Source organism: Embiotoca jacksoni, unplaced genomic scaffold, assembly GCF_022577435.1.
Source record: "Embiotoca jacksoni isolate LCO1_2020_lvr unplaced genomic scaffold, fEmbJac1.0.p SCAF_14, whole genome shotgun sequence".
Classification (NCBI taxonomy): Eukaryota; Metazoa; Chordata; class Actinopteri; family Embiotocidae; genus Embiotoca; species Embiotoca jacksoni.
The window spans coordinates 1,895,210-1,915,626 of record NW_027185274.1 but is presented as its reverse complement, the minus strand read 5'-3'; the positions used below and the strand labels follow the sequence as shown (position 1 = coordinate 1,915,626).

Sequence of the window (20,417 nt, the reverse complement as noted above, 5' to 3'; positions counted from 1 at the left end):
AGCATACTATTTGAAGAGCAGGACTGAAAAGTAAAATACTTCATTGGTAATCTGGTCAACCGGAGACTCATAAAGTAAAAATAGATGTGCAGGTAGGACCTCTGGCTCCTGAGTGGGGTGACTGCACCAGTCTGATGCTGGCAGGAAGAAACATGGCTGAAGACGGATCAGCCTGAACTATCCAACATATCTAGCATGTTTTGCAAAATTCAGAGTGAACAAAGATTTACTGTCTTTGGCTCATTTCTAAACTCATTTGGTTTTCGAATAGTTTGGTTTTGTTCTGCTGTTTTATATTCAACTTTATGACAAGTGTCACTTGTTTTTCCCCAGAAGGGGGCGGGGTCTTGTTGCAAGCCAGAGTTACCAAATGTGCCGATCTCATCGACTGTACATAAAAGTGGACGTGAAAGGTCTGAGGTGCCGTCACGGCTACCGGTGGGCAGGAAGTAGTATCGCCGGGTTTCCAATCAGATCAGTCGGATCCACCGCTCGCTCCCCCCCAGCTCGTCCAAATATGGTCACTTCCTGCTCCAAACCGCTCTGAACTAACAAGATGGCGCCGGACAAAATCCCAACTCGAGGCTTCATAACGGCCGTTCACAAACCAACGGGTGACGTCACTGCTGCTTGCTGCTTGGCCGGTCTGAGGTATTAAAGGTGGGAAGCTATGATTGGTTGCTTGTTGTCGATCATATCTGTTAGCAAAGTCACGGTCAGAATTTATTCCTCTGTAGTTGCCTAATATGACTCAGTGAGCATCTGAAGAGAAAAACATTGTGGAGTCAGAACTTGGTTTATTGTGTTCCGATGAGAACGTCCTCTTCAAAACACTCCTAACAGTGAAAAGAGGGAGAAACCTCGGTTGGACGTAAGAGAGCAGAGATTCCTCTACAGACGACATGCTGTATGTGGACGAGAGAAAAGTAAGAGACACTAAGTGAAGTAAGATGCAACACGGTCACCACACCTTGTTCCACTGGATGAAAGGTTTTTATATCGCAGGATGACTTGAGGTTGACCCCGTCATGCACTCGTGTTCAGGTGGCTCATCCATCCGGCTCCATCGAGGTGATTTGGATGTCATTTGCCAGATTCATCCGACATCACGTGATCTCGAGATTCTTCTCCCGTCTCCGTTAGTGTTGTGCCAGAGGTGGAGCGCTGCCTGACGTAACGTCTCAACGCTCTCACCGACCTCACCGACCTCTCACTTATAGAATCTGGCATCTCCTCGCAGCCTCCTTGTGTGTGTGTGTGTGTGTGTGTGTGTGTGTGTGTGTGTGTGTGTGTGTGTGTGTGTGTGTGTGTGTGTGTGAGACAGATAAAGTTTCTGTCCCCGCTTCCCCCTCAGTTATGACGTGTCTTTTGGCTCAAGGCCGAACCTCCTCTCCATCTTCATCGCTCTCCGTTTCTTTTCCTTAACGTCTCAAAGGACTTGATCGGTGGCGCTGTTTTTTCCTTTTTTTTTTTGTTTTGTTTTTTCCCTTCAGAATGATTTTGCTGTGTCAGCTAAGTGACATCAGTCGCCGGAGAACAAGCGGGACGTGAGAAGAGGTGAGAGCGAGGTGACTGGATAGAGGGGCCGCGGAGACAAAAGGGACGGGGGGGGGGGGGGGACCGGGCGGGCAAGCTTTTACCGTAATTACACCTTCTCTCCAATGGGATGGAGAGGGTGGTAAGATGAGAGAACTGTGAGCTAAGTAATGAAGCCAAGAGGAAATAAACGCAAAGTTTGAAGACGGTAGCGTGTAACCACAGGAAACGAGCTCGGATAGGACTGAAATGTTCGGATGATATCGTCATCCATCTTTGATACGACTGAGATTCCTACAGAGGTTTAACAAGTCCATGAGGTTTTTTTGTATTTTTTTATTCCCTCTGAAAAGGGAAGCTTTTACTCAAGAGTGTCAGTCTGTAAACTCTGCAATGAATTCTGTCTCTGTGCCTTAAAGAGCTGCTGACCATCCAGCTCATTCATTGGTCTGCTTCATTCGTTCAGCAGTGAGTTTCGGTGTCCCGTGTGATCTCGGTGCTCTTTTAGAGGCGGCTGACGGTAGGATGGTTTTGCAATTTATCTGGAATGTGTACGAATAAAAGAAAATAAAAGATCGTCAGGTAAAATGGCAGAGTCAACCGTTTGAACGTTAAAGAGCCAGAGATCCCGTGTTTCCATCAGTAAACTCTTCACGGCCGACTCTGCCGGCCACGGGGCGTCGAAGTGACGAGAGGTCGTACGGCTTCGGAGGGTTTCTTTTTGTTGTCGTTGCTGAGAGAGGACAACTGCAGCAAGATGATGCTTCTTGCTCTCGCTCACTTTATTGGTGAGATGTAAAAAAATATCACATATTTCAACTTGAAAATGGAGTCGGAAACAATCTGCAGCAGTGAGGTGAAGGTGGATATAAATCTCTAAATACAACTGAAATTGCTTATCTAACTTTTCAGGCTTTAGTTTCCAGCTATCAAAATATTACACAGCAAAAACAATTCTCAGGTCAACCAACGGGACTAATAAAGACGGTGCTAATAAAGCCTTATCATGACAACAGTTTGAGGCAGGATATGGATTCCAATGACCGTATTGTAGGTATTAGCAGCTTTGACGTACGTGTCTGCCAAGAATCAACAAGATGCTGCAATATAGAAATGCTGAAGACGGTCTTGAGGCGTTGCTGTTCCACATTTATCCAGCAGAGGGCACCGACAAGTTTATTGTTCAACTTCAAACTGTCTGACTGCACACCTTTGTAATTATTTAACAAAAAGTAGTTCAAGGGTTCTTGCTCTTATGAAGACTAAAAGTCCACATCAGCCATGCTGGAGCTTCTGTGTTCATAGCCAGGCTAAATGATAGCATCAGCATGCTAACAGCCAGTAAGGTTCACCATCTTAACTTAGCATGCTAGCATTCACACATTTTCTTTCTGAGCACAAACTGCCGAGACGAATGGGAACGTTTTCCGCTTTGCAGGTTTTTAAAGATGCTGTAAAGCAAATTCCATGATTTGCTTCTCAGAACATTATATACGTGTGAAATGAGTCGCTGGAAGCTTCTGCAGAGATAGAAAACTTTGTCGTACTGAAATGTGGTTTTAAACCGTTGGACAGTTTCTCACCTGTCTTCAGCTCAGGTTGTTTAAGGCGGAGCTAAAACCTAAACTATCTACGTCACAGCAGCCTATCTACGTCACAACAACCTATCTACGTCACAACAGCCTATCTACGTCACAACAGCCTATCTACGTCACAACAGCCTATCTACGTCACAACAGCCTATCTACGTCACAACAACCTATCTACGTCACAACAGCCTATCTACGTCACAACAACCTATCTACGTCACAACAGCCTATCTACGTCACAACAGCCTATCTACGTCACAACAACCTATCTACGTCACAACAGCCTATCTACGTCACAACAACCTATCTACGTCACAACAGCCTATCTACGTCACAACAGCCTATCTACGTCACAACAACCTATCTACGCCCCCTCAGTCTCAGAGCAAAGACTAATGATTTTCTCACCATTTCAAAGCCTAATTTAATAAACTTGTCGGTGGTTTTTTTCATTCAAATTTGGATGGGGAGTTAACAACCCATACTTCTGTGGTGTGATGAACTTAAAACTCATTTTCATTTCTACTTTACAGAATCTTTAACGTAGATTTGCACCTCATGATGGCGACACATTGAAATTGCAATTGAATTGCACCAAAGATACTGGAGTTTAACCTCAGGGGAACATCAATATCTGGACCAAATTTCATGACAATCCATTAAGTATTTGTTACGATATTTCATTCTGTACCAGAATCACCAATTGACCGACAAACAAACCGACATTGTTTGCTTAATCGTACAATCAGGGAAAACTAAAATTACTGGAAACTCTCCGCTCTCCATGCCACTGCTGACTGTACATGGTTTTATAATACTACCTTTGATATTGACATTTTGTCAAACATTGACATTTTATTTAAGACTATTTCATTGTGATATTTTCATGTGTTTTTGTTTTTTGCACTTAGTTTTGACATTTTCTTGATATTTTAATATGGTTGCTCTGAGTGGTGTATTTGGACCGTGGGACTTGGTGATCCTACACTGTAAATGAATTAGAATTAAAATGTATAATTCTTTATCCATAGAGCCACAATGTTAATGTGGCTAAAAATGAATATCAGTAAATATATCGTTATTAGGGCCCGAGCACCGATGGTGCAAGAGCACTATTGTTATTCGTAAAGTTATTATTCTTTTTTTCCTGAAAGTTTACATGCCTTTCTGGAGGCTTTATCATATTCAAAAACTGATGAAAGTTTTTACACATCTCTCCCGGCGAAAAATTTCATATTCCAATGGAGTCGCGAGTGGGCGTGGCCAAATGACTCGAGAGCGCCCCCTACAGAGATGCCCCGGCGACCACATTTACCTAAATTCACGAAATCCGGTGGACATGTGTATCACACCTGGACGCACAAAAAAGTTACATTGCACCGTTACGTCAACTCAACAGGAAGTCCACCATTTTGAATTTAGTTGCCATTTTTGGAGATTCGCACGTTGTACTTTAACGAACTCCTCCTCAGGATTTTGTCGGACCGACTTGAAATTTTTGGGATAACTTTTGGGATGAAAAGTTATCAAAATAATTTGTTTTCATCGATGCGTGTGCCTGTCACGTGGTGGCCATTTTGAGGGTCTCGCCATGAAACTACGAGTTGCTTTAAATCTTATGTACATGGACCGACCTTCTCCAAACATCACAGGTATGATAACAGCCCTGCCCTGAAGACCCCTGTGTAGTAATATTCACTCATAGTCATAGCGCCCCCTGGTGGCAACTGGGAATGACACTTTTCATACTTTCACATTCTACGTCGAGCTGGTTGATCACATGAACGTAAAGTCGGGTCACAACAACCTAAACATGTAGTTGATTATATATTGAGACATTCGTTCGACTTTGTCAATGGGCGTCGCCGTGACGATGCGGCAAAGTTTGATGTCTCGCCGTGACACAGGAAGTTGATGTTTAAGGTCAAAGGATGTTTGAAACCTCATGAAATGTGTCACATACATCCGGCGTAGTGAGACAATACATCTGATGTGTTTTGCGAGTGGGCGGGGCCAAACGGCTCTCCAGCGCTCCCTAAACTGCAGCCCCGACACCTAGTTTCACCTACATGCACCAAATTTGTTGGACACGTGTATCACACCGAGATGTACCGAAAAGTGTCTCGGCATCATGAATTTGTTTTTGTTGATCGGTGTGACCGTGTTGTGGCGGCCATTTTGAGTGTCTCGCCATGAACCTACAACTGACTAACTTTTATGTACATATTCCGATCTTCCTCAAACATTACATCTTTGATAGCAGTCCCGCCCTGAAGACACCTGATAGTAATATTCCGTCATAGTCATAGCACCCCCTGCTGGAGACAGGAAACGAGACAAAAATAGCAACTTTAAGTGGGGATGTGCGGTCCCTCACGCGGTGCACTTTGTGGAGCCGGCTTCGTGGAGCCGACACGCAGCGTGCGAGGGCCCGTATATCATTGCTTGCAGTTTTAATTAGAGATCCATCTTCTTATTTAAAAATCCATTTACTATGATTAGTTTTGATAAATGAGGTGGATTCACTCTCTCTCTCTCTCTACACAGAACGAGACTCTATTAGCATTCAGCAGCTCAAAGTATTTGCTTCCAGGTTTCCATTCTCAGCTCTGCGCACATTTTGCTTTGCACCTCCCTTATGAATGAGGACAGTTTGACCAACAAGAGGACTAATGATTGCCTCGTGGCTGTTTCTCTCTGTTTTGTTCCTCTTCTCTTTTCATTTAGCTTCCTGGCGGTCTCACCCCCTGCCTTCCTCTCCCCTACATTAGCACTTTCCCGCCGCACAGCGCTCAGCGGTTCTTACTTTTTTGCCTCTTAGAAAGAGTCCAAATCTGTAAGTGGGTCCGTGGAGGAAACCGGCCAGTCATTTGAGCGGCGTTTTGTAATTACAGCTGGGACTGTTTTAATGGCTGTTTATCCGCACAGCTTCAGTTATTACAGGGAAATTGGGGTCAGTTACATGATCCTCCAAAAATGTGAACACATCAGCTGTGTAGCACCCAACTCATTCCCACTTACAGACAGGACACCTACGTACAAGTATGTACCGAGTGTGCACTGACTGCAAGTAATGCACTCATTCATATATGCATTCAGGGCCATGCACACAAACTCTGAGAGGTCTACAGAAGTAAGCAGAGGCAGCTTATTATCTTTGTGCTGTTTGTTTTAATTCATCTTTTCCCAGCATGCATTTTAATGCTGCTGTGAAGTCACATTCAGACATGACTCAGTAGGTGTGTGCGTGCGTGCGTGTGTTTGCCCCTTCAAAAGATATTTTATTATAATTATGTAGTTTGATTGAAAAGTGTCATTACATAATGTTCTGACTTTGCCCTATTCAGGTAACACCTCATGGTTGTAGTTGAGGGTATGTACTGGTATGTTGCCCCCTGGTCTGTTTGTTTGAATGACATCAGATGACACCTATAGATATTTGCACCCTGAGCTGCTGGAGCATCAGTCACAAACACCTGAAATTGAAATACTGTGGCTCAAGAAGGAACATTTATAAAAAAAAATTTAAAAAATCACTGTCAAAAGCCAAGTCACGCAAGTGGTTGCCCAGCCGGCAGAGCTTCTGCTCAGCCTTGAGTTGAATAAAGGAGACTTGGAGAAACAACAAAAACACGTCATATATACATTAGAAACTTTACCAGATAGGTATTAATCCTATAATGTTCTGCTTTTGTTCAGAGCGTTTCAGTTTCTCCCTGAAGTCACCTTTATTCAACTTAATATTGCACAGACATTATATATTAATGCCATCGAGGCTAAACTGACGTGCTACATAAAGCGCAATGAAGACCAATGAGGACTTTTTAAAACTGTAAAGTATGCAGTGATAATCCAGTGGTGCCCCAGAATAAATATACAGACCTTAAAAACTGCATAATATGTTCCCTATGAAGTAGGGAAATATATGCACATATGTTGTGTTTCACAAGTCTTTCACCAGTATTTTGCCTTAAAAATGTCTTACCCCCAAATTTCCAAACAAAAGTCTGATTAAACGTTCCCTAAAGAATTTTATTTCTGGAAGAAAAGTGAGAAATTTTAAGCTACAACTAAAATTCTCCAGTAAAACTGGAGAAATTTCATGGTCCCTCTGTGTTGGTGAAAATTAGTTCATTTTCCAGATGGCTCTTTTACTCTCACGGCCATTCTTTATGTTCATTACCTTATTTGTTTTTGTTCCAAGTAATCCCAAATTCATAGTGTTTAAAAGTAAAACTATGGTAAAGTTCAGAAATTGAACTAGAACAATAAACTATATACAATACATCCATAAGGACTCTGGTGCTACTCTTGTATTGACTTTAGAAAGTGTCGCAAGATCACCAAAATCATCTGCATAACACGCTGAGTTATGAAGTCACATCGCTGTTCATGATTGTTAATGACCAAAACAACATGAACATGGATGAGGTGTCAAATTTCAGTCATGTTTGAAGATAACTCTGCGTACGACTAAAATAGTCTGCCGTTATTTATTTTCTAAAATGGACTCGGTAGCGTGGGAATAAGGTCAGTAAGCACTAATACTCTGACTGAAAATGTATTTCTTAGCTCTTGCTAGACGTTAATAATTCAGTATGAGATTCCCGTTCTATTGGCCTTCAGTAGATGGACAGCCGTGTCACAAGAATCTTAATTTCATTTCAGCTGCTTTTTCTCTCAATTCCTCAGTGGTTTGTTAAATTCTTCTCCTTCTAAAGAACTGACTTTTTTCGGGAAGTCTCTCCTCAGAGGTGTGAGATGGGAGCGTGTAGCTAACAAAAGATATGTCTTACCATTTCCTCTGAAGGGGTCCCGCGGAGGGACTTCAATCAAAGAACCGTCACTTTGAAAACCCACCCATATACAAAACCGTGTCTTTACTTTATTACATTGAAATCGCCACATTGAAACTTTAAAAAAAACTCAGCAGATCTTCACAATTAATTGTCTTGTTTGTCCAGCGCCATTGTGGGTAAATTTCAGATAATTCTCTGATAACTGCATTTGTTTTAAGACTAAATCTTAAATTTGAATGTCACTAATTTGATGCAAATGTGAAGTCCGCAAAAGAACTGATACAATGAATTTGATCAAGTTTATTTGTACATGCAAAATGATTATTTTCCCCTTCGCCGTAGAATGAATAGAATTTCAATAAACTTCACTCAAACAAAATCTAAATTTGCTGAATATTTTTTGTCTAAGTAGATGTTTATACAAGTAAATATCTTCATGTTTGTTTGCAAACTGGTCGTCCCCTGTCGCCGTCTAATTGAAATAAACCCTCCCCAGACACGGATATCTGAAAGGAGGTCGTCAGTTCTGATTCTTTTTATTTTTATTTCTCGTCTGTCCTGTGGTTCATGCTGTAACACCCACCTCTCCACCTCTCCACCTCTCCACCTCTCCCGTTTCCTTCCCAGGCCTACCTTTCGTTACTTCACCTGGCACACCTGCGTGTTGGGCATCATTGGCTGCGCCGTCATGATGTTCCTCATCAACGCCATCTACGCCTCGGCCAGCATCGCCTTCATGCTCCTGCTACTGCTGCTGATCCACTACCTCAGTCCCACCTCCAGCTGGGGCTACATCAGCCAGGCTCTCATTTTCCACCAGGTCTGACAAACACACACACACACACACACACACACACACACACACACACACACACACACACACACACACACACACTCACTCACTCTCGATACTGCCTCGTCATTACTATAGCAACTAAAATCTCATCCCCTCAGCTTTACAAGAGCCTGTACCTCTGCCAAGCAATCGTTCTATCAGGTTTATAGAGACACGCAGACACACAAGCACAGACAGACTGCTCGCCACCGACTCTCCCTCAGCCAGTCGCTTTCCATTTAGCAGACAAACGCACACATTTTCCCTCTCTCTATTTCTTACACATACACATGCCACCTTGTCATTCCTACAGCAGCCATCTATCACGTTTATATCAGGCCTAACAGACACGAAAACACACATATCTGCATCCCTTCCTCCGACAGAGCTCTCTGCATTTATGACACCAGCACACACACACCCAGAGAGCTTTACATCATCCAGCTCTCCATGTCCTCTATCTGGTGAGCCTGTTGCTCTCAAGGAGAGGGGGCCGCGTTGCCAGGAGGGCCCGCAGCTGAGTGGGGGCCGCTGCCAAGGCTGCAGGCTGGGGTTGAGGGCAGGGAGGGTGAGGGTGGCTGCGTTTGCCAGCAGCTTGTCAGGAGGCGGAACATTATTACAACCACTTAACTTATTGCGCTTTTCCTCCTCGGTGCCCCGCCCTCCCATCTTCTTATCTTGTTTCCTGCATCTCCTCCCCCGCGCCATCTGATTTGCCACCAGCGGTACCCTCTCCTCCCAGAGTCTGGAGAGACGGATTAAATAAAATCACTCCACGGCAAAACGTGAAATAGCCTCGCTTTGGCCTTTCTAAGCGTGACAGATAAAACATCTTGAAAGTGTGAAACTTACACGCATGTAAATGTCATGTGACGCGGTGGCATTAGTCCAGGAATTGTTTTTTGTTTTCTAACGCCAACCATGTGCTTATTTAGTAACCCCGAGCACGTGTTTGAGCTTTTATTTTCCTGTGAATCACATGGCTCTACGCATGCAGTAGGTCTCATTTTCGCCCTATACAGGAAAACGTGTAACTGTCACGCCTGGACAGGGCAAAGCAATGAGCCCCAATGAGCCCAAGATGATTACACTGATAGACTTAACAGAAGAGACCACACACATGTGCATTTACAGATCTCAAACATACACTCCTGCACCCTCCAGCACAAGCCTGTGTTGGCTGGGCGCCAACTGGGTGACATTGAAGCAGGAATGAAAAACACACGCACACACACACACACACACACACACACACACACACACACACACACACACACACACACACACACACACACACACACACAAGAGATAACAGGCGGCCGAAAACCGTGTTTTGGAGACAAAGTGAGAAGAAAAAGACAAACTGAGGCAAGAATTCGCTGATGGTATCGTGGGAAGAGCGAAAGAAGGGGGCAGAACATAAGCAGGGAGAGGGGATGAGTGATCGAGGAACTAAGTGATGGATGAGACTGAAGTGACAGTGAAATGATGATCGCCTGGTGGATGAGAAGATGGAGGGAAATGGAGAGATAAAGAGAGACAGATGATTAGATGAGTGGAGGCAGTCGGACTTTGCCTCTGGGACCTTGTTTTTGACTCCTCACAGCAATTATGGATGGAAATGTGAAAGCAGTGCTGATTATGATGGTAATACTGTTCATTATATAAATGATAAGTTTTCGAGACACACGTGAACTCAGCTTTGGAAGCTTGAGCTGAACTTGTATTGTTTAAGCCGGTCATTATGAGAATGATCTCTGAGTCTTTTCAGGCTGAATCCCACCGGAAAAGAGTGTTTTTCCACACACACACACAAAAAAAAAAAATCCATAAATCCATAAAACAAACCTTTAAAGCTTTTTCAAGTGGAAGTCATCGTAAAGCATTTTTAGTCATCCTCAAGTGACGCCCTTCCATTTGAGGAGTGTTTCTAAAACCCCCCAAAAAGTGCCGCTGCTGTAATTGGCCGGCTCAGTGTGAAGGGGATCGGTTCACTTTCTTCACATCCCGGCCGTGCTCATGTCAGAGAGGAGTTTCTCCCTGACGTTCCTCGTCCACCAGGAACACCCGCTCTAATAAGGAGCACTCACAAGTGTAAAAGCCATAATAAACATAGAACTGTCCTTTGAAGGCACCGCTCGTCTCTCAGCTGCAGCTTTCACGCTGTCATCACTGAGTCAGTGGTCATTAATTCCAATGAGGGTATAAAGTGAGTGTTAATCACTCCTGGTAGACCGTAGGTGTGGTTCCACTTCAATACGTTTCCTTAATGGTGCCTTGATGCCACCTCATCAGCTCACCATTACAACCCTAATGGTGGTCGTGTTACAGCGTGCATTCTAATACATACTGATACACACCGACATTTAAAAGGACATTCGTCAGCAATCACACGCAGGCACATTTTTCCTAGTATGTAAATACACATACATGTTTATATAACCTCATGCACACGCTCATCTGTGCACGTACATCCACACAAACCCGTCGGTTTTTGACCTCGTATCCTAATGGGATGTTGATTGGAGGTGTAATTGGTTTGTAGATAAGAGCAGCCCTGCAGTTAACCATACCACATCGCCTAAGATACCGGCTGCGCACGCGGGGCTGTGCCGAGAGTCGGTGGCTTGAAGGGAATAGTTCAACATTTTAGGAAATAGACTATTCTGCTTTATTGGTGGGAGTTCGGTGAAAACATTGATACCGGCCTCACATCAATAGTGTTCCTCGTTACGTCGCTCGATCAACATTCAGTTGTGAGAGCTGGTACATGCGCATCAAAGTTTGTGTCAAACTCAGGAAACGAGGAAACTGAGAACCTTGACATGCTTCAGAAAGCTTACGGCAGTGATCCGGGCGAGGTGTTTTGAGTGGCATTTATGTTTTAGGAGGATCAGAACGTCACTCCAACACTGAGAAGGGTGCGTCAGGTGAGGTGCTCGAACAGGTGTTGGTTTGTTTTTGACATACATGGTGTTGTGCTCCATGGATTTGTGACGCACTGAGGCGTCGGAAGGAAAATACGTCAGTCAAACGACCTGAACTGTGGGTGTGATGGCTTTTTCGTTGTCCGGCATACGTTTCCCGCTCACGGCAGGTCAAAAAAGGGACAATTTTATCTCCCATAACAACACAGCTGCAGCTCCCCTCCGTCCCTGCCGACCGGATGTGGCTCCCTACGACTTCTTTCTGCTCCCCAAAAATGTGACGCAAAATCTGAAGTGCGCCCTCCGCCCAAGTTTCAGCTCCTCGGTAAGATCGCAAATGCGCACGTACCAGATGTCATAAAAACGAGTGTAACGGACTGACTTTGATCAGGTGATGTCGCATTCAATACCCACAAAAGTTGTCGTCTTATATGTACAATACTGTGATGTGCGCCGTTCGTGCACAGCAGGAGCGTCCCGTGAACGTTTTGATCGCACCTCATAGTCCTTGACGCGACCCTGGGTTATGAAGAATTCATCCCGAACCTCGGGAACATGACAGATGACGTTTGTCTTGTTGTCATGGTAATTTTTTTTTACCTCGTGGACTTCTCATCTCTGTTGAATGAAAAGTTGAGATTCAATGTTCAGTCTACCGAGTGCTTAAAACACACACACACACACACACACACACACACACACACACACACACACACACACACACACAGACAGACTTGTAGTGGGATTAGATTGTTAACTGTGTATCTGACAGCTTTGTAAGTAAAAGGAGTTTGTTTTGTCATTCTTCTTCTCCAAGCAGGAAAAACACTTTAATATTAATACAGTGTTTCTGTTTAATGTCATTCCTGCAATCTCACAAATTTCACACAATAACATTCCTCAGATTAATGCATAAAACTCATTTGATGAGTAATCACGTCATAAGAATGATTTTACTGGAAGCTTTGTCCTCATCTGTTTTTCAGCAGCAGTCATTTGTTTTTGAAGTAGTTTAGTTTGCAAATTGTGCTGAGAATTAAATTAATGACTGGCTTTATTGAAGGTTGTTGCATACACCCCATGTTAAAGCTGCACTGATGATCCAGAAAAGTCCCAGCCCCTCCTTTTCTGCACAAAACATGAAACGGGGCCGGTGAGTAGGTTTAAAACCGTATATAACCCTGCTTCATGAAGCCCTGCAGGAAATGTCTGTTCATTTTCAGAGAATTAAATGCAAAAAGAAAAGTTTTTGCAAGTTAAATCAGCTCCGGGCTTAAATTTCAGGGACTCATTTAATTAACGTGGACCTACGTTTGGAGCTGAACTTTCAGATAACTGCAGACGCGCCTGCGTTTCAGGGAAACTCCACCCTCACTCACGGGACGAACGCTGGTATGGAGGACGGGGGGGCGGGGAGGGGACAAACACACCTCTCATAGTCTCTCCTTCTCTCTTCTTGCCTGTAGGTGCGTAAGTACCTGCTGATGCTGGACGTGAGGAAGGACCACGTCAAGTTCTGGAGGCCTCAGGTCCTGCTGATGGTGTCCAACCCCCGCAGCAGCGTGGGCCTCATCACCTTCATCAACGACATCAAGAAGAGCGGACTCTACGTGCTGGGACACGTCCAGATCGGAGACCTCAGTAAGGACGCAAACTGAACCACCACGCACTTTTTAATCATTTTAATAAAACACCTTCTTCTCCGGGGCTGGTTTGGGAGGGCGGCTGCAGCCAGAAGCTAATTTTACAAGAATTGAACGGGTTTTAATGAACTTTACAAACTGAGCTGAACTCAGCAGGCAGACATTTCTCTGTTGTCTGTTTCAAAGGAACTGAGATTGTTAGGAAAGCAGCTGGTCCACCTTAAAGATCAGTCCACCTTAAGTGCGCGTGGTCAGGTTATGCTAACCCGTGGTTGCTAACTTCGGGGCTAAATGATCAGGCGGTCAGCTGGATACGGGAACTGGGCTCTTGAAAAGTCTTGAAAAGTTGTATCATTTATTCACTGACAAACAGCCTAAACTGTTAACGCCATCGACTGCATATAAAAGTGTTCGTAGCTTCGGGGTCTGAAAAAATGAGGCCGATGTGGAACCGCCTTAAGCTGCAATACCACCGAGGGCCACGAGAGGTCGCCTCCAAAAGGTCTCCATAGACTCCAATTCAAGGAGTCTCATAAAATGCTCAGTCAATAAAATGTCTTTATTAGTTTACTATCGGTCTACACTACATTGCTGCGTTCACACAGCTACCTTCACACTCTGCTCCGGTGTCACGATCTTCACCGTCACACACACACACACACACACACACACACACACACACACACACACACACACACACACACACACACACACACACACACACAGACACACTCTCTCTCTCTCACATGCTCGCTGTGTAATCCAAATTGTTTTTTTGTGTTTATTCCTCTCAGGCGCTGTTAAAAAAAAAACACCTTAAGTGCTGTGTTATAATGTTCGGAAAAAAGCCTGTATGTGATCTTTTCCAGTTAAATGAATGAGGACATCAAAGTTTCACATTGAGCAGTGCGTCGTTCAACGGACCGTTTTAGAATGCGAGACCTTTTCCTCCGTGTCGGCGGCTCCTCTGCTGCTGTTTCATTTCCAGGGAAGTAATCGCGCTCGGTGCTCTGGAGGCGTCTCCTTTTGTTTCCTACAGAGGCGCACACTTTCAGATTTTGAAGCAGCGGGGTCATTGACTTTCTTTTTTTCCTTTGGTCTTTTGGGGCTTCTGTAGGAGGAAGGGGTGGGTGGAGGGGGGGGGGGTGATGGGCGACTGAGACCGAGTCCCAAACCTCTTGAGTGTTTCAGAGAAAGAAAAACAAATGGACATGTTCATTAGCCGCTGAAGAGCCCTTCTCTCATTTGACGGCCCTCTTGATCTTGAGAAATATGAAGGAGTCATTCATTCACGTAATTACAGTTTGTTGTCGAGGACTTCCACATCGCCCTCCGCTTGTGTTTGAAGTCTGTCTATTTTATTCTCCGCTTCGTGTAGCAGCTGTTTTCCTTAAAGCTGAATGGAGTCCTCGTACGTGGGAACAACCGAGGTCCCAACGAGAGTTGAATGGAGACCTGCAGACGTGGCCTCCGGTTCGCTCTCTACGTACCTCCTGATGTGTTTTTTGGGGGATGACTGATCACCTGCCTGCTTGTGCTTCTCTGTATCTTTGGCCGCGTCTCGCGTTCTGTCGACGCTGTCGTTCGGCCTCTCGTCTCCCTCTCTCCGTCTCCCCACCACGTCTCAGCATCTCGTCTCAGCTCCCGTCTCACGCTCTGCCTCTAAATTCCCGCTCTGTCACGCTGACTTCTCCAATCTCTCCTTTTCCTCGCACGCCTTTCTTCCTCTTCCTTGGCCTCCTCTTCCCCTCACGTTCTCTGGATCTCGGCGCCCTCCTGTTGAACTGTCAGCAGCTCTTCCCTCCTCACACCCCCGTTGTTTTCCCGCCTGGCTTCCAGACACGTTACCGTCCGACCCTCTGCAGTCCCAGTACGACTCCTGGCTCTCCCTGGTGGACCATCTCAACATCAAAGCCTTCGTCAACCTGACGTTGGCGGATTCTGTACGTCACGGCATCCAGCATCTCCTCTTCATCTCGGGACTCGGTCAGTACCTCCACACACAGCGTCCCCGTTGCTCACTGGAGACACTGAAAGCCTAATTTTAACATGTATGATTACGTTGGTATAAAATCGATATTTGTTAGGATGAAATTACAACCACTGACTGTGATATTTTTAGAATATTGTAGCATCTCAAATGATTGTGATGACGGCGGTCTGTTGCGGAGGGGTAGTGACGTGCATCGTTTTCCGCGATGACTCACAATTGCTTGAATTTTTACTTTGGCTCCTTTCAGCGTTTTCAGAACAAAGGATGCTTCAATATTATTCAGCATTTAAACTGCACTTAAAGCCTTTAACTGGGGCTTTCATTCTTTTCAGCACTGCTCGGTTTGTGTGACATTTAGATTTGTGTGAGCTGCCACTTCAGCTTCCTTCAGTGCTTCATGCTGAAAGCTTCACACTGCAAACATTAGGGCTCAATTCAAATTCATTCCTAACATCCAGGCTCTTTGATTTGGCTGCTGGCGTTACTTTTTGAATGCGTCCAGCATCGGGTTCCCATTTCAGAAAGGGATGTCTGACGGGGAAGTAAAGCAGTGAAAATACTCTCGATGTAGAGCACACTTGAACTGATACTGATGTTTTTCCGTGGCTTGTTTCTGACTCCGGCCACAGCACTACATCGATCATGTCCGGGACGTGGAAGTCACATGAATGCGACGTGTTACTGATTTAACGTGTGAAAGTGGATCAAATCCTGATGAAACACGTCAAACTCCTTTCGAGTTCGGCTTTTCACAACGTGATCTGAGTCACGAGGAAAACGAATCTGATTTGAGCCGCTTTGTCCTGCAGCTTGAATCCAGTTTTAGTACTTTGCATTTAAACTTAAACAACTTCTTTCAGTATTTTTGTTTTAACTTTCACGTCAGTTTCTTTCAGCCTTTACACAAACGTTTTTCAACAGGCAATTGTACCTTTGGCTAATCTGATGTTTTAATAAAATCATGTCTCCTGTTTAGCTTCAGTCTGAATGCCTTCTAGCTCCTTTCACTTCAACTCACACTTCAACTTCATCAGTCACGTACACAAGATATAACATCTCTCTGCAGTTGGATTCTCAATTTTAAACTACTTTCTGTAGTTTTGTTTTGAGTAACACTTCCATTTCTCCTCAGTTTTTACACAGAAACTGACACTTCAACTTCATTGACTACAATTAAACTTCCAACTTTCAGCACCTTCATTTTAACCCCAACTTTTATTTTTGTCGTCGTCAGGTCCTTTCAGTGCTTCAAATTTAAAATGAAGCTCCTTTTCGGCGCCACTCAAACTTTAAAACGTTCATTTCAAAAGACTTAAATGTTTCAAGTACTTTGAAAATGTCTCCTTTCTAGTTAATCTATTCCAGGGAGTTTCCAAGGAGCCATTTAATTCTGGATTAGTTCACTCTCTTTTAGATTATTTCTTCATTTGTAGTTTCGGTTTGAACAGAAAAAGGATCGTCGTGCTGTTCTGCATCAACATCCACTCCAACAGAGATCGCTGGTTTTCCAGTTGTTGTTTTTTGTGCTTGTCGTTTACTGTCTTTCTACTTTCCTGAGAATTGTCACTCATGTCTAAGTCTGACCTGTCTTCTTTTCATCGAGCCCTTTCCCTTTCATCTCCACATTTCTCTCTCACCTTCTCTTCATCCGATAGAATGACTGAACTTCTACGTTTAACCTTCTAGCGATCAATGATATTGTTAAAGAAATGATTTGCTTTAGGTTTGAACAAATGACCTCGTCTCGTTCTTTCCCTCATTTGTCTTTTCTCCTCTTTTCAGGCGGGATGCGTCCCAACACCCTCGTCCTGGGTTTCTATGACGACGGTCTTCCAAAGGATAGGCTGATTTTTCCGTCCTTGTCCACCAGTGAGAGCACAGATCGCTCGAGCGCGTCTCTGGAGCTCGAGCAACCTCCTCTCTTCCACTTCGCCCCCCTGCGGTGCTCCAGCGACAGACACGGGGTTGGCGAACACATGGACGGGAAGATTTTAGGGCCCCAGGAGTACGTGGCGATCATCGCCGACGCCATGAAGATGCTGAAGAACGTGGTACTGGCTCGCTACTTTAACAGCTTTGACCGAGGCCACGTCCTCTCGCCGCCCTCCTACTCTCCGGGGAAGGGTACCGTGTACGTTGACGTCTGGCCGGTCAACCTCCTGCGCCCGGACAGCTGCAGCTACGTGGACACCTGCTCTCTGTTCCTGCTGCAGCTGGCGTGCGTCCTCAACATGGTGAGATCCTGGCGCAAAGCCAAGCTGCGGATCTTCCTGTGCGTGGAGGAAGGACGAAGCGTGAGGGGCTCCGAGGAGAAGCTCGGCCAGCTGCTGAAAGAGTTGAGAATCAAAGCTCAGATCTACCCGGTGCCCTGGGACCAGCAGGTGGTCTTACACTGGCAGCGCCAAGGCGACTGGAGCAAGAAACGGCCGTCCCAAAGCCCGGACGCCACCGCGGAGACGAATAAGCGGAGACCTGACGAGAAGGAGGAGGAGGAGAACGAAGACGATTTCGTCAACAGCTTCCCGAGCAACGCCACGCGCGTGTCCGATGACTTCCTGTTGGCTGTCAACAAGCTGATCCTGGAGCAGGCCCGGCCGCCGCCCGCCGTGCGCTTCCTGTACCTGCCGCACCCCCCAGCGGACACCTGCCGCTACATCGCCTACTTACGCCAGCTGGAGCTGCTGACTCAGGACCTGGGCCCCACGCTGCTCATCCACGGCGTCACGCCCGTCATCACCACCGACCTTTGAGCTCCTCCCTGTTTCCGGACGCGTTCGGCGACGTGGGCCTCAGATCCTAAGAGCTGGTGAGTTTGGCAGCGTCCATACTAAAGGTGTAACGACCTCAGCGCTGCCCCGGTGCTGACCTCGCCACTCAACGACGGCCCACTCGCAGACACCATCTGCACTGCCTCGCGCAACACACACCGATGCATAACGCCGTCTCCGGAGACGCAGCCTAGTTTAGAACATTTCCAAATGAAGACCACATCGCGTGGCACATTTTGCCCTGAATCCTCGCTGTCACTTTTATCCGCGGTCTCAACTCGCAGTCCTGCCCGTCCCGTCAAGCACCCGAAGGCACCGTGGTTTTACATATTTAGGTCAACCTCATCGCAATTTAAGCATAACACAATGAAGACCATGACTGAATGTACAAAAAATAAAGTTAGCAGGGCGGAAAGAATGGAAGAACGTTGAACCTGTGGAGCCGGCCGGCCGTTCAAAACCACCATCAGACAGCTCACGGTGTTCTTTTTAATCCGTTTTCACCGATATTACTCAGATGTGTCCCTGAGCTGACAGGTCCAACGGGGGGAAATCTACACTCCACCACCTAGGTCTTCATTTCTGCCTGATCTGAGGATCCTCTGACTCCCCGGTCTGTTCTTTGCCGAGCTGTTGCTGAAATTTCTCTAAATGATCATTCCAGATGCCCTCAGATCAGAAGTGCCTTGCTAGTTAGGGGGCTGAAGCTGGACTGTGTTAGACCTCGAAGTGGGTTTTTGCCAAACGTCTGCTTTAATGATTTTAGGAGTCTGGAACAAAGAAAATAACTGAGCATGAAATGCCAACGGTGCTACTCTGGAAGCCTTCAAAGTTTTACTCCAAAATTCATTTAATGCAGGACGACATTCCCCCAAATGCACTTTTGTCCTTCCTCGGTCGAACTGCATGTCGCGCAGCTTTCCAAAACAGCTTTGACGTGTTTACGGCGCCAGGAACTCCTCTGATGTTTTACTGATTTTATCTTTATGCTTCTTGCGTACTAATCGCTTTTACGTTCCACTCACTCGCGACCACGTCTCATGACCAACCTCTTCCTGAAGTGCCTGAATGAAATAGAATATCTGCTCAGCTTTGCTGCCTTTGACCTTTGACCCAAAGATCTTGAACCGTTTAAAGTGAATTTACGTAACTTTTGCTGAACACAAGCGGCGTTTACTTGTGGGATCTTTGTATAAACCTTTGTGTTGGTTTTTGTTTTGGCTGAAGTGTAGCGAGGTTTATAGTTTCACTTTAAGCTGCGTTGCCCAGCGGCGAACGGCGTTTCCATCCCTGATAATTCCCTTTATTTCCTCTGAAACGATCAACTAATGGGTAGGAATCTTAAGATTTTGAGTCTCCAAAGTCGAACGTTGAAAAATAGATTGAACCTTCCTCACGCTGACTCCGTCGCGTCGCCGGGAGCCAGAAGAGAGGCTGCTGCTTGGATTTGGACTTTTCTTGACATTCCTGTGTTTGACTGTTTGGAATGAGATCGATGTTTACTTGTGGGCCGACTGGATCCACTCAGTTTCCGCAGATGGCTTCTTGTTTGGGCTCTACACTCCTCAACAAACCAGTCACTACATTTCTGCAAATCTTTGTCCTGGATTTCAACTCCTCTAACTTACGAGAGCGCAAAGAAATTCTGCCGGACACACTTTACAACGAATGAATGAAACAGTGTTGCAATTACTGTCGAACTATACATAAAGTCAATATGTAAACTAAAATGACGAGCAAAATAAAAATGTTTTTATTACGAGTCCTTTTTTTTTAGTATTTTTTTGGGGTTATACTCTCCTTACAGGAGCTTGTTTGCAGAAGCCAGATCAAACTTGGCAACTGGCGTCTGGACCGTGTTGAAGACCAGTTTGTGCGTCTCCGGGCGGAGAGCTGAGGGTTTTGTGTGCGCGGGCACACTTGTTTGTTTGAGGTAAACTTTGGAAATAGGCCCTGAAATAGCTCAGCGGCTCCGACAGGGAGAGATACCAGAAGGTGCAAGCCGGCCAAATTACCTTGTCCTACCGTCACCCTCGCTGCCAACCGGGCAGAAATGGATTCCATCTCCGGCTCCGAGGTAAACAACAGATTGGGAGAAATAAGCCCAAATAACCATCGATATCTGTTCAGGAGGAGGGAGGCTGACATTTATCACTGAGGAAAGACCCGGTTCTGAGAGGGGGTGTGTGTGTGTGTGTGTGTGTGTGTGTGTGTGTGTGACAACATTTTCGGACTTGTAAGTAGAAAATACTTCTATTGACTGCGTATGATTTGTGAGTAAAATCAAGCACATGCCAATCAGTTTGAAAAAATATCAAATAAATGTG

At 45.3% G+C, this 20,417-nt stretch overlaps 1 protein-coding gene across 1 annotated transcript in view; it reads left to right on the top strand.

Moving 5' to 3' along the window:
• Window positions 1-19,852, top strand: part of LOC138197002 (solute carrier family 12 member 9) — a 70,179-nt gene extending 50,327 nt beyond the window's left edge. Inside the window, exons 10-13 of the mRNA XM_069147437.1 lie at window positions 8,552-8,744; window positions 13,153-13,327; window positions 15,169-15,315; window positions 17,105-19,852. Of these exons, the coding sequence (XP_069003538.1) occupies window positions 8,552-8,744; window positions 13,153-13,327; window positions 15,169-15,315; window positions 17,105-18,072 (1,483 nt within the window). The 3' untranslated portion in view covers window positions 18,073-19,852. The remainder of the gene's footprint in view (window positions 1-8,551; window positions 8,745-13,152; window positions 13,328-15,168; window positions 15,316-17,104) is intronic.
• Window positions 19,853-20,417: the final 565 nt, after the last annotated feature.